The 14,659-nt window shown below is 54.1% G+C and overlaps 1 protein-coding gene across 2 annotated transcripts in view; it reads left to right on the top strand.

Annotated features, from left to right (window-relative positions):
• Positions 1–14,659, top strand: part of SLC9A1 (solute carrier family 9 member A1) — a 50,576-nt gene that overhangs the window by 30,927 nt on the left and 4,990 nt on the right. Inside the window, exons 2-6 of one of the 2 annotated variants that reach the window (XM_036831407.1) lie at positions 6,215–6,675; positions 9,958–10,008; positions 10,925–11,142; positions 12,029–12,305; positions 14,247–14,336. In XM_036831407.1, the coding sequence (XP_036687302.1) occupies positions 6,215–6,675; positions 9,958–10,008; positions 10,925–11,142; positions 12,029–12,305; positions 14,247–14,336 (1,097 nt within the window). Of the gene's footprint in view, positions 1–6,214; positions 6,676–9,757; positions 10,009–10,924; positions 11,143–12,028; positions 12,306–14,246; positions 14,337–14,659 lie in introns of both variants that reach the window. The other variant, XM_036831351.1, reaches the window with a different exon arrangement.

Raw genomic sequence — 14,659 nt, 5'->3', positions numbered from 1 at the left:
GGATATGAGATGAAATGAGAGGAGATATGTAAAAGCCTTGCATCAGACACTCTAAGTGTCCAGTAAGTGTTTTTCTCCTTCTCTGTGCTGGAGATTGTATCTTAAAGTGAATCATGATCAAATATAGTCTTACTGAGTGGGCACTGTTGGTTTATATTTTTTTTTAATTGTCACTCATTGGGTGACTCCTGTGGGCCAGGAGCTCTAAATAAATGATCTTAGTGACACAGCCACCCTGGTCACTGGGTGACCAGGTCACTCATCACCCCAGTGACAGAGGAGGGACCAAGACTCAAAGAGACATGTAACAGGTATTGTGCTAAGTGTTTTACATACACCATCTCATTTAATCTTCTCAGCAACACTCATATTTGGATATTGGCAAAGGCTTGGCGAAGTCAAGCCTTCCTATATGTCTTTTTCTTTCCTTGTTTTTAATTCATTCATTACCCATACATCCATTTGCTACGTGCAGGGTACTTATGCTGGGGTCTTTAAAGAATACAGACCCTAGAATGGCTTTTTTCCTGCTTCTCTCTCTGGTGAACTTCAAAGCCCAATTCAGATGGTCCCTGCTCTGGGAGCATCACCTACTCTTGAAATTTCAGAGCCCCCTCCCTTTTTCCCACACTTCACATCTGAAAGTCAGTTTTATCTCAATTCACAAATAGTTAGTATGCCTACTCTATGCTGGCAGCTGGAGACCCAGATGACTCTAGAAAGTTCCCACCCTTAAGGAGCTTGACACCTAAGTGATGGACAAGTGCACACCAGCAGGTCATGATAACGTAGAGTGATTCATGTTATACCTGGATTATGAAGATTATAATAATAGCAGTCACCGCTTTTTGCTAACATTGAGTGCCAGCATTGTTTGGCATTCTTTGCCCTGATGATGTCCTCTTGTGCTCCAGAAACCTTCTGAAATAGGCTTTTACACAGATGGGGAAACTGAGGGTAGGAGATGTAACTTGCTCAAGGCCACCAAGCTAGTCAGTGGCTACACCCTGATTGGAACCCAGGGCAGAGTGGCGAGTGCCACATGTCTTTGTCTCTGCCGGTCTGGCTGCAAATCTACTGAGGCGCCGCCAACCGCGTCTGGTTTATCTTTCTCCCTGGTCCTCAGAGCTGACATTGATGGTGGGAAGAATCGACACGGAGAGGAATCTGACTCAAGAACAATCAGAGCCCCTCCTACCCCAAAGAACCCTCCAGCCCCAGTGGAGACCGGAGCTGAGTACAGACCAGGCAGGCAGGGGCTGAGCAATCTGACAATTCCCTCCTCCTACCCTAGGAGTTTAGGAGAAGACTGATCCCTTCTGGTTGAGTTAACTGGGGAGTGAGGCGGCAGGCTTAAAAGATGGGAAAGATTCCCCAAGGTCTTTCCTCGGCCTCTAGAGTGGAAGAGGAGCAGTGGCGAGACTTCCCTGGAGAAGAGCTCCTGGAAAGAAATACCTCTGGCACCCTGGGAACCACTTTGGGGCTCTTCAGTCCTAGGTTCTGATGCTCCCCTTAGAAACAAAATAAGAGTAAAACCAGGGATAATGTAGGGAGTGGCTAAGAACACAGACTGGAGCCAGACTGTCTGGATTTGAATCAGTTACCAGCCGCTTGACTTTGAGCAAGTTGCTTCACCTTTCTGTGCCTCAGTTTCCTCATCTCTAAAATGAGGGGATGGTAATTGTGACTTCCCAGAGCTTGGTGAGGTGCAAGTAAGTGAGACGTGTCAGCACACTGCTGTAAACTATAGAGTACCAGGCTTTCCTTGGGAGGTATTACCTTTCGTTACTGTAGTTGAGACTGGTTGCTGGGGCAGTTGAAGAGGGAGTTAAAGAAACGGAATTGCTGTGCAACCAGGAATCCCTTGGGACCTGGCCGAGTTGCAGCCCCAGAGCAGTCCTCAGGCCTGGAACTAGGGCGGCAGAGCCCATCGCATGCCCCTGGGTCCCTGGTGACCTGGCACTGGTGAGCCAAGGAGGCCCCTTTTCCCGGCACTCTCCTCTGACCGCCAGGGCAGGGGAAAGATTCGGGAAGTGGGACTGGGGTGTCTGGTCACCCCGGCAACCAAGGGTGATGTGGGACAGCCTCGCCTGCCTGCTCCACCGCGCCAGTCTCAGCAGATGCAGACAGTCTGAGGAGCTGTAAATAAAATGTTCTCATGGTGGAGAGCAGAGAGGCTGCAGAGGACCAGGAGCCCCTCATCAATCTGAAGTTTAGTCCAGTGCCTGTTCCGTTTACGTGTGTGTGTCAGAGAGAGAGTATGTGCGTGTGTCTGTGTAAGAAGGAGAAGAGGGTGGGTGAGTGTGTGTGTTTGTCAGAGTATGTGTGTCAGAGAGAGCAAGAATGTGGGTGATTGTGTGCATGTGTGTGTGTAAGAAAGCGAGTGTGTGTGTCAGTACGTGTGTGAGTGAGTGTGGGTGTGAGTGTGAATGTGTGTCAGAGAGAGTGAGAGTGTGTGTATGTGTGTATGTGTGTGTGTGTGTTCCCACAGTGCCCCCACTTGCCCAACTGCCACCTACACTAGACAGAGTGAGAAACACCTCTCCCCTCCCCCAGCCTCTTCACATCAAAGGGAGGCCAGCCCCAACCTGTGTCGGAGGGTTTGCCCCATGGCGGGGATGTTGAATTCCACACCTTCTCCTCCTGTCCTTGCTCTGGGAGGCCTGGGTGCTCCTGAAGGAGGCCGTGTGGCTTGAGTGCTCATTGGACTTGGAGCTTCACGGGTTCTGGTGGTGGGACTGGTCGTGACCACTGACAGGTCACCGCTTCTCTTTGAGTCTCAGTTTCCCCAACCATGTAATGGAGGATTTGGATGATCTCCAAGGTCTGTTTCACCTCTCACGGTGCTGGATCTGATTCTAACTGCCTCTGCCCCACCCCTGATTCCATCCTGGTGACATCACCACTGCCACAAGTTCGAGCCTTGGAAGTTTTGCCTCATGTCTTGGCATCTTGGGGTCTTGCCTCAGTGCTGGGCCTTTGTGAGGGGACCAGGAACCCAACTGTCCCCCTTTCACCTCACTCAGTGTCAGCAAGCTTCCTGCGCTTTGAGGGGACTCTTCAGGGGTACAGGGTGGGGACTCCACAGGGTGGAGTCAGGGCCTTGGGAGAGGGACACGCCAGAACAGGCCCTCAGGCCCCCTTCCACCGTGCTGATGACAGAATCTACCCCCTCCCCCTGAAGCTGCTTTCCAGTAATGTGCCGCCTACCCGCTGGCTCCTGGAGCCAGCGTGGATCCCAGACCTTCCTCCCCAGCCTGGGCCTGCCCCATCCCCCCCTTCCCTCGCCTTCGGGGCCCGGAGTTTCTTCTGCTCTCTGAGAGGCAGGGCCAACACAGGAAGACCTGGGAGGATCTGCTCCGGGAGCAGGGCTCCACCCCAGGTACTCTGGGGGCTGGCTTATTTGAAGAAAGTAAGACGTTCTGAGCTAGAGTCGAACTCCTCCATTAGACTCTGGGGAGGCTACTGAATTTTGCCGGAGCCCCAGCTTTCTCTTCTGCAAAATGGGGACAATACCTATCCCACAGGGCTGTTGTGAGAACTAAAGAGATGACATGCGCCATGCTCCCTGCTCAGGGCCTGGATCCTGATGCACCTTTAGGAGTAGTGAACATTCTTCATGTTATTGTTCTTGGCTTGTTTCACACAAATACACACACACACACACCCAACCACCCCCAGCCCCCCACCCCGGGGCTGTGGCTTATTTGTCTCTGGGTCTCCGTGCACTGCCTCGCACTTCCTGGGGCCAGGAAAGCTCTGTGGATTGGATGATGGCAGAGAGGGCGGTGAGGCAGTTTCAAAGCCTAACATGCTAGGTGGAGGTGGAAGCTGTCCTCCACCTGCCCTGGGCTGTCTCTTTAGACTCCACCTTCTCCTGAGGCAGCCGTTGGTGCTCAGCTCCCAGGGGTGGGGGGTAGGGGTGTGGAGGTCAGCTGGCTGGGTTTGACTTCCCCAAACTCACATGCTGTCCTGTCTCCCCAAGGATATGGTGTCAGCCACACATGGTGGGGGTAGAGGTACAGGAATGGTGTTCTGGAGAGGCAAACTAGACTACACAAAGTTCTGCAGGCAAAAGAGGATGTAGCTCATTTGCAAGGAATTTGTCAAGGTTGAAACATAAGAATAAACAGTGGGGGGACTTCCCTGGCAGTCCAGTGGTTAGGACTCGGTGCTTTCACTGCTGTGGGCCCAGGTTCGATCCCTGGTCAGGGAACTAAGATCCCGCAAGCCGCACGGCGCGGCCAAAAAAAAAATTGACAGTGGGGAGTGGGGAGCATGAGACAGGAGCAGGACCAGATGATGGAGGCAGTGCTGAAAGTTTGGACTTTAACCTTTTAGCAAGTGAGCAAGGGAGACTCGGACTCAACCTGACCTACCCTTCCCAGTGTACCAGCCGGGTGAACACTGAGGGTTACTGAAGGACACTCAAAGACAGGGGACGGGGGAGGGGGCCTTTTTAGCAAAAGAGGTGACTTTTGGTCAGGTCTGTTTTCAAGTCTCCTGGCCTAGGATGGAGATGCGTTTTTTCCAACATGTTTTGAGTATCTCCTGGGTGCTTGGCGCTGTGACAAGGTTCTGGGCCAGATAGTGTACTGAGTCTTGAATTGTAGCTGTACTGGCACCACCCAGATCAGTACCTGAGAGCAGGAGGGCTTTGGGCATGGGGAGGGATGTTCCTCTTCCTTCCCAAGGATCTCAGGGATGAAGAGAGCAGAGACCTAGCTAAACAGTTTATCGGGAATCATGTGGGTCCTGGCCAAGCCCTTTGCATTTTCAGATCAGTAGATACCTGTTGAGTGCCTACTGTGTCCCCAGCCCTGGAGATATAATCATAAACAGATATGGAATCTGCCTGCACAGAGCTTACAGGTTAAGGAGGGTAGGAGAGCAAGAGCTTTCACCTTGAGCAAAGTGTCAAGCAGACCCTCTTAACCAAGAGGACTTGGGGGTTATGTGCCTGACATGCAGCTAGATGCCCAGGTCTTCTCCACCCACCTCCTCACCCAAAACAACCCAAAAATCCATAGCCAAACCCATAGCATTGAGAGGTGCCCTCTCTGAAAGGGATTTTTGCTACCTCCCAGCTCTGGGTTTGGAACCAAGGGGACCCGCTGCAGAGAGTGGCCTGCTGCTACTGCTGGTCAGGACCTGGCTTGGGGAGATAGTTGATGGGTCTCAGGCAGAGGGGCATTTTATGCCTTAATGGGGAGGAAGGACGGGTTGACTTAAAGAACTGTGGAATTTGATGGGAACTTCTGAGTCAGACCTGGGTTCTGTCCTGGTTCTGCTACTGATTTGCTGTGTGACCTTGGGCAAGTCCCTTCCCCTTTCTGAGCTTCAGTTGCCCTGTCTTTAAAGTGGGTGGAATTGGGCTAGAAACAGGGTGGCAAACAGGTTTTGTCTCACATGCAAAACTGATGTATTGGTGTCGGCTTCCTGAGCAGCTCTCTGGACTCAGCAGGAAAGCACGCGAGTCTGGGATTGGAAGTTGCTGCGTGCGTTCTGCACGTTTGCAGGCCCCTGGCAGTATGATTCCCCAGGTTCCTTCCTGCACTGACACTCTTTGACTCCTCTGTGCTTCTTCGTATCTCCTGTGTCACTTCCCCACCAACCATTGTCTGCCTTTTGCTTAAATACCTCCATGATGAGGAACTGGCTGTCTTCCCTCAGACAGAATTGTTGGATTGTTAGGCCTGGTCTTGAGCTCACATCTGTCTCCCTGAACTTGTGCCTGGAAAGTGACTTGGGTTCAGGTGTAGGTAATGCCCTTAGGATTGCAGATAGAAGTTGTGAGAGGGGAAGGCACCAGAAAAGAACTCCTACCCTGACCTGGGCAGACAGGGTGGTCAGGGAACTTGGAGGTACTTGGAGCCTCAGTAATCAGTGTATAATTTCTGCTTTCTGGAGGCATACAGAGCTGCTTCTTTCTACTACTTTATGACAGTGACAGAGATAGCATCTGTATATCCTTTGCAGAAAGCCCTTTAACAACATCATCGCTTAGTTTATACAGCAACCCCCTGAGGCTGGTATCATCAGCTCTGTTTTACAGGCGAGGAAGCTGAGGCTCAGGAAGTTAACAGAGCGGCCCTCTGAAACCAAGCCCGTGCCCCTCTCACCAGCTGCCCTCCTCGTCCCCAACCCCATCCCCAGCCTTCTGTTCTCCTTGCTCCCCGCAAGCCCACGCCTCCCATTCTCTCCCCCTCTGCAGGTTTCCATGTGATCCCCACCATCTCGAGCATTGTCCCGGAGAGCTGCCTGCTGATCGTGGTGGGGCTGCTGGTGGGGGGCCTGATCAAGGGCGTGGGCGAGACGCCCCCCTTCCTGCAGTCAGACGTCTTCTTCCTCTTCCTGCTGCCGCCTATCATCCTGGATGCGGGCTACTTCCTGCCGCTGCGGCAGTTCACAGAGAACCTGGGCACCATCCTGATCTTCGCTGTGGTGGGCACGCTGTGGAATGCCTTCTTCCTGGGCGGCCTCATGTACGCCGTGTGCCTGGTGGGCGGCGAGCAGATCAACAACATCGGCCTCCTGGAAAACCTGCTCTTCGGCAGCATCATTTCAGCCGTGGACCCCGTGGCCGTGCTGGCCGTCTTCGAGGAAATTCACATCAATGAGCTGCTGCACATCCTTGTCTTCGGGGAGTCCCTGCTCAATGACGCCGTCACTGTGGTGAGGGGGCAGGGACCACACCCACGTGCACACAAGACGCAGATCCGAATCCAGGTCCAGAGTGAATCCCACATCCGCCCGCTAATGATAGTAATAAGATAGCAAATGTCCATTCCTGCTTGCTGTGTGCGGACATCATGATGGGCACTGGACATGGATTATCTCATTTCATCCTCATGACCACCTTAGGAGGTGCTTATTATTCTCACTTTACAAAGGAGGAATCAGGCTCAAAGAAGTTAAATAACTCGCTAGAATATGATAGAACCAAAATTAGAAGCCAGGTCTGTCTGACTCCAGGGCCTGAGCTCTTGGCCTTACCAGGTCATATGCTCTGTCCCTGATGGATTGTGGTATGATCTTGGTTAAATTACTTATCCTCTTTGTACCTCAGTTTACCCTTTATAGACCATTTAGTCTCTGAGGGGCATTTCAGCTTTCATGTTAACTGTGTCTTAAGTTAGAGTTTAATTTGTTTAGAGTTCAGGGGCAGCAATTGTGGAAGGGGACCTTGCCTCTAAAACCTCCAGAAAGTGACAAGTAAAGGGGGTTGGTTTGGGTTGGCCACTTCCTTACTGTGTGACCTTGGGCAAGTGACTGTACCTCTCTGGGCCTCACCTTTGACAGCTGCAGAGTGGCAGAGTAGTTAGTGCTTTCCTTCCAGGTCTAGCGAGGACAGACATCCCCTACTGCAGGGTCTGCACGTGGCAAGGCTGTATATGTTTGCACATACCCTTCCTCCCAGTCGGCTTCCTCAGGAAACAGATACGTGTATGTGCACACTCACGTTATGTTGTGAAAACACCTACACCCCCCTCCTAGCTGGACCCCTCAGAGAGCAGCTGCCCGCACAGGAAAACACAAGGACGTGTGTGCATGCTCTGTGCACGCTCGCACACACACTCCCACTTCCCCCCCAGCCCCTCAGGAAGCCACACCTGAAAGAAGTGACAGACGGTGGTGGTCGGCTGCTGACAGCCTTGGCTTCCTCTCCCTCTTCCTTCCCTGCCACCCTCGTCAGCTCCTCGTGAGGCTGGTGGAGTGCTGCTCAGCCTGACCTGAGCAGGCTGGCATCTGTTCTGTCTCTTCTTGCCCAGGGTTACCACACCAGCCTGTTGCCCCATCTGTAACAGGGATTGCAGTGCTTAGCCTGTCATCCTCCCGGGGTTCTGACAGGAGCCACACTCACTGATGTCTGTAAAATCAGTGGGTGCCAGAGACGAAGCCCTCCCCAGAGGATCTGGGTGTTGGGGTCCAGGTTGGCATTACTGGGGAGCAGCAGGGCGTGGTTGCAAGAGTGGATACCTCAGTCCAGCCACCTTGGGCCACGGCCACACCTCCCCAAGACGGTGGCAGCGTTGGTGGTAATCACTGGTGTTCACTGAGTGCTTCCTGTCGGAATATGTACTGTCTCATCTAATCTGCACAGAAACTCTATGAGCTTAGCGTGGTAATTTTCCCCAGTTTTCCAGGTGAGGAAACTGAGGCACTGAGAGATTAAGGAACTCGTCCAAGGTCATATTAGCTGATAAATGATGTAACTGGGGTTCAGATCTACACAGTCTGAGTCCAGAGTCCAAACGCTTACCAGTATGCTACTCTGCTTCTCTAGTCCCAGTGACAGTGGTACCAGGCCAGAAAGGAGGACCTTGCCCTCTATACCTGCCCCATTGGCCCAGGTGATGCACTTTAGGGACCCATGAACTTCCTCAGGCCAGGAGTAAGTTTAGGTAGCCCAGGGCTGAGAATGCACCGCTGTCCTTCACCGGAGCCCTGCCCTGTCTCCCAGACGGCTGTGTCCTGGCAGCACTGGGGACTGGCCGGTGCTTGGCATCTCCCCTTCCTGCCTAGCCCCAGTCAGGCCCTTTCTAGAGCTCTGGGCATGGGTGTGAGTGCCCCATTTTCCAGACAGTAGAGCTGAAGGCTGCCCCAAGCTGAGTGGCCTCAGGCCTTTGCCCTGGAGCAGAGGTGCCCTGCTTCCAGGTGCGGCCCAGGTACTGGGGGCTTTGGAGGGTTCTGTCTCAAGGATCCTTAGGTCCTCTTCCCCACTCCCTCAGCGTCCCCCGGGCCTGGACACTCCCCAGCTGGTTTCTAGGTAGAGCTGTTTAGGAGCAGGCCAAGCAGCCAGCACCTAAGAGGGGGCAGAACCTCCAAGCTGAGTCCCCAGGGAGGCCCCGTCCACTGCTGTCAGGGAACAAGCTCTAGGCCCAGTTCTGCTGCTCCTGGGCTGGGGGCCATCTGGCAAGTCGCTTCACTACTCTGAGCGTAAGTTTAGCATGGGAACAAGCATCCTTAGCCCGCCTACCTCTTCAGGCTGTAGTGTGTCGAGCAGGATGACCATAATCAAAGGGCTTTACAGTGTATGAAGTGCCACTTAAAGTCTGATGGTAGTGTTACAATGACCGTTTATTTCCCCCGCCTGGAGGTGGGGAAGCCATGGAGAGCCTCTAGTCCCACAGTGCCTGAACTTGGTGGTTCATTGCAACCACCTGTTGAGCAGAGATTTCTGGGCCCCACTTCCAGACAGTCCAAGTGGGGTATGTATGGCCTGGCCGTGTATATTTTCAGAAAACTTCAGCAGTTAAGTCCTGTCCTAGTTCATTATCTGAACTTCCCCTGCTTTGTGCTGAAGGAAAAACCGAAATCCAGGCAAGGACATGAGAGGCGAACTCGGTGCAGTAGCAGCTAATACCGTGATAGGCACTTGGCCTTCATCGACTAATTTAATCTCACAATAGCCCTGTAAAGTCGGTACTATTACCCCTATTTTCTGGTCAGGAAAACTAAAGCACAGGGAGATTGAGTAATTTGCCTCACGTATACAACTGGGGAGCGGCAGTGCCAGAATTTCAACCCAGGTGGTTTGGCCGCAGAGCTGTGCTCTTTACCTGCACAGCACGTTGCAGGCCCGAAGACCCTCTGGCCCCGAGGCCGGTGGTTTTGGCACCTGCTCGGTGCTAAGGTTTCTCTGCTACCACATGGCCGTGGTCAGCGGAGGGGATAGGATCACCCTGGGTGCACCCCAGGGAGCCGTGGGGCAGGGCCCCACCCTCCTGCCGACCAGCCTGCGCACTCTTCCTAGGTCCTGTATCACCTCTTTGAGGAGTTTGCCAACTACGACCGCGTGGGCATCGTGGACATCGTCCTCGGCTTCCTGAGCTTCTTCGTGGTGTCCCTGGGCGGGGTGTTTGTGGGCGTGGTCTACGGGGTCATCGCTGCCTTCACCTCCCGGTTCACCTCCCACATCCGCGTCATCGAGCCGCTCTTCGTCTTCCTCTACAGCTACATGGCCTACCTGTCAGCCGAGCTCTTCCACCTGTCGGGCATCATGGCGTGAGTCTGGGCGTGGCGTGGGGGGCTGCCAACTCAGATTCCCCAGGCTTGTAGGGTCAAAGGGAGCTACCCAGCGCCCAGCCCCCAGATCCAGACTCCAGGTCCCGGGACTGCCCCTGAAGCACTGAGTTTAAGGTTCTGGAAAGTCTCAGCCCAGCTATTTCTTCCCTTCATTTGTCGCGAAGGGGACCCCTTGTGGTAGCCGGACACAGTCACTCGCGCTTGCTGCTCCCCTCAGCAGCCCCAGCAAGGAGGCTCCAGGCTTCCCTTGAAGTGAGGGTCCTGGAGGTCCTGAGGCCCCACATGGGTCGTGAAGCCGGGGGAGTGTGGAGAGGCAGTGAGGTGCAAAGGTGCTCACAGTAGGGGAGGCCATTGGAAGTGTGAGGCTGGATTGGGGCACTGGGGGTGACAACGAGGAGGCTGGGCCAGCAGGAACGGGGCCCAGGTGTGGGCACCAGGCTGGGAGGGCTTGGGCTGCTGCTCGGAAGAGAGCTCCCCGTGGGGACCCCCACGGGTTAAAGGGACACCACACTCGGGGGGATAAACCCGAGGCCGCAGACTTGACTTCTGTAAGGTCGAGCGGCAGCATGGCCTCGGGGAGAAGGCACAGGCGTAGGAGTTGGGCAGCCCTTCGTTTGCGTCTCAGCTCTGCCACTCACTGGCCGTGTGGCCGTGGGCAGGCGACTTTATTTCTACAAGTCTCAGATCTCTTATCTGGAAAACGCAAGAATATGCCTGTATCTACAGGGTTGGGTGAGAGGATTGAGTGAGAACAAGTGTGTGAAGCCCGCAGGGGCGTCTGACTCCTAAGGGGAGCTCAGGAGATGTGCACCTGTCCGCCTCCCTGGCAGTGGAGGCGCTTTGGGAGGGTACAGCTCGACTCTGAACTCCGAACCCCGCTCTTCCCTGACCCCAGACTCATTGCCTCGGGAGTGGTGATGCGCCCCTACGTGGAGGCCAACATCTCCCACAAGTCCCACACAACCATCAAGTATTTCCTGAAGATGTGGAGCAGTGTCAGCGAGACCCTCATCTTCATCTTCCTCGGTGTCTCCACCGTGGCTGGCTCCCACCACTGGAACTGGACCTTTGTCATCAGCACCCTGCTCTTCTGCCTCATCGCCCGAGTGCTGGGTGAGGTCCCGGGCCCGAGCCAGGGGCGGTGTGTGTGCGTGGTGGGGGTGGGTGCTGTGTGTGTGTGTGTGAGAAGGGCGCTGGGTGGAGGGGCTGGGGTTGGCTCCTGGCTGGGCTTCCCCACTCCTGCTGTCTGCAGTGCTGAGGCCATGATGGGCCCTTGAGGGGAGAGAGGGACGTGCTTGAGGTGCATCCGTGATCTCTGGGGAGACAGTCGTGGTGTGCCAGTGGAGGGGCCTCAGGAGCCCTGTGATTCTGAGCCTGTCAGTGTCTGGGGAGGGGACCGAGGCCCACAGAGCCAGGTCTGTGAGTGTCTGGACTTTAGCACTTTCAAAGTTGCCTGCAGCTCCTCCCAACCTCTGCTGCCAGCCTGGGGTGCACACGGGGACCAGGCCTTAGGCCCTTGGGTGCTGCTTCACCTTGCAGGCAAATATTACCTCAGTGATTGCATGGCTTCCCCGCTCTGGATCTCACCTCCTCTCTGAGGTTAGGTCTGGGCGTCACATTTACTTGCTGCACTGTCTTAAAACCCCTTTAATCCTGGGCCTCATCCTCCAGAGATTCTGGTTCTGTGGGTTGAGATTGGACGAACTCTGCATTTTTAAATAATTGTTTATTACAGAAGATTTCAAACACACAGAAAAGTAGATCCATGTACCCATCATATTTAATAGGTATCAACTTGTGGCCATCTCTTTTCCCATCCCCCTCCTGACCTCCAGCCACTGGAGGCCTCTGTAATGTCTCTAAAATATATCCAGGTTGAGGGACCCCCTTAAATTGAAGATCCACCCAGCTCTTGGATTGAGGGATCTGGAGCATCTTGGGCTGAGGGACCTGAGAAATGAGTGAGCTGGGCGGGCTTACTAACGGAGGCTTCCTCCAGACAGAGAAGTCTCTCTGCTGCAGAAGCCAGGAGGGCCTGGGACAGCCTGACCCCTCTCTTCCCGTCCCTGGCAGGCGTGCTGGGCCTGACCTGGTTCATCAACAAGTTCCGCATCGTGAAGCTGACCCCCAAGGACCAGTTCATCATTGCCTACGGGGGCCTGCGAGGGGCCATCGCCTTCTCCCTGGGCTACCTCCTGGACAAGAAGCACTTTCCCATGTGTGACCTGTTCCTCACGGCCATCATCACCGTCATCTTCTTCACCGTCTTTGTGCAGGTGCTGGACGGGGTGGAGCAGCCCTGCCTGGGGACCCTGACTCTACCAGGAAAGAGGAAGCACATGACCCGAGAGGGGGCCCATGGGTTCTAGTCCCAGCTCCACTGATGACTAGTGCAGTTATCACAGGGACAAGCCACTCCCCCTTTCTGGGCCCCAGTGTCCTAAATTGTAAAGGGAGAGTTGTGATCATGCGTCATTACAAAGTGACCAATCAGAATGTAAAGTAACCAGACTGCTGCCTAGTTCAGTTAGGAATCCAGATAGCATTAAGAGGAGCGGGTCCAGTCAGCAGGCCCATGATGCTCATTGTAGGGGCTTAAGGAAGTGGTTTAATGTCTTAGGATCTTAGTTTCTGCATCTGTAAAATGGGAATAATAGCACAACATGGGGAACTGGAAAGGTCCCTGAACTGGCCAGCAGGAGGTCTAGAGTTAGCCAGAGCTCTGCTGTTGTCAGTGTGACCCCGGGAAAGACTCTCCTCCCATCTCTGGGTCTCAGATCCCCATCTGTGAAGTGAGGGGACTGAACTGGATGATCCTGAAGAATCCTTCCAGCCTGCTGGCCGTGATTCCTGTGCATTTAAACAACCCAGACTTAGCTGAGAGCCTCACCGCCCTCAGAGTCCCCAAGGAAGCCCAGCCTGAGATGATGTAAATTGCTTTTCCTTATCTGACCTGTGACCTTGGGCAAGTGAGAAACACCCTGTCTGGGCCTCTGTTTCTCTACCATCCCCTCCATCTTTCCTGGACACTAATCCTGGCCAGGCCCTAGATGGGAAACATCATTGCCTTCTCGGGAAAAAACAGTAGAGAGGAAACTTCCTGGGGCTGGACTTGTTTTCTGTCCTTTAAAAGGAGAGGGGACTGCCTCTTTTGTCGTCTTACCCTGCTTCCATCTTCAAAAATATTTTATCACCTTGACTTTGCAGTTGTATATGCTAATGGTTTACCAAGCCCTTTTTTTAAATATAAATTTATTTATTTATTTATTTATTTATTTTTGGCTGCATTGGGTCTTAGTTGCTGCTCACAGGCTTTTCTCTAGTTGCAGCTAGTGGGGGCTACTCTTCGTTGTGGTGCACGGGCTTCTCATTGCGGTGGCTTCTCTTGTTACGGAGCATGGGCTCTAGGCACACGGGCTCCAGTAGTGGCTTGCGGGCTCTAGAGTGCAGGCTCAGTAGTTGTGTCGCACGGGCTTAGTTGCTCCGCGGCATGTGGGATCTTCCCAGACCAGGGCTCAAACCCATGTCCCCTGCATTGGCAGGCAGATTCTCAACCACTGCACCACCAGGGAAGCCCTACCAAGCCCATTTTTAATGAAAGCAGCTTTGAGGTAGGGACCTCCCTGCCTGAGTTTGAATCCAGCTTTACTACTTCTGTGAGACCTTAGGAAGTTACTTAACCTCTTTGAGTCTCAGTTTTCTCATCTGTGAAATGGGGATAATGAATGGGCTTACCTCTTAGGGTCATTGTGGGTATTGAAGTGCTAATCCTAGTAAAACACAACTGCTCCTGGCACATGGCAAGTGTGCAGTTAAATTAGTTGCTGCTGCTCTTACTAGGTCCTCCTTGGTAGCAGTCCTGCAAGGGGGGCAGAGCAGAGGTGGTCCACCCTGTTAGCCAGGCCTGACTTCCCTGGGGTGACAGAACGCATCTGTGGTGGAGCTCACACTTGAACCCAGGCCCTCTGACCCCTGACCTGGGCTAGATGCCTGTGTGTGAGTCACTCGGCTGGATGGGCTGTGAAACCGCTGGCTGTGTCTTTGGGAAGAAGCGGGCCTTAAGGACCTGCTTTATATAAGTGCTGCTGGGAGGTTGGGAGATTGGGGACCTCAGAGCAGAGGGCATCCCAGACTCAGGGACGCTGGGGTGGGGGACCTCTGTGCTCTCCCTGCCAGAGCAGCAGAGCTAGAGTGCCTGACACCCACCTGCCCCCCAGGGCATGACCATTCGGCCCCTGGTAGACCTGCTGGCTGTGAAGAAAAAGCAAGAAACGAAGCGCTCTATCAACGAGGAGATCCACACGCAGGTACTGGAAGCTGGGCCTGGGCCCTGTGTTGCAGGAGGAGGCTCCGGAAGCTGGGGAGCAGCTAGGCCTCGCGTCCATGCCCTCAGTCAGCCCCTCCTCCCTCATCCCAGTGCCCGGGTGGTCCTTCAGCCTCCTGAGGTCACCAGGTCACACCATAGGGAGGTGTGGTATGAGCAGCCGAGAACTTGAGGAAGGGGCGTCATGCAATCTCTGCCTCTGCAGAAACCTATCCCAGGCATTGGCACAAGTGGGTTCAGAGAAGGGGTCTCAGCCGGGCCCCAGTGGCCAGAGGGCTTGAGGTTTCCCTGGGGTTCAGGATGAGT

Source organism: Balaenoptera musculus, chromosome 1 (genome assembly GCF_009873245.2).
Source record: "Balaenoptera musculus isolate JJ_BM4_2016_0621 chromosome 1, mBalMus1.pri.v3, whole genome shotgun sequence".
NCBI classification, from domain to species: domain Eukaryota; kingdom Metazoa; phylum Chordata; class Mammalia; order Artiodactyla; family Balaenopteridae; genus Balaenoptera; species Balaenoptera musculus.
Note: the sequence above shows the minus strand (reverse complement) of the source record. Positions and strands in the feature narration are given on the sequence as shown.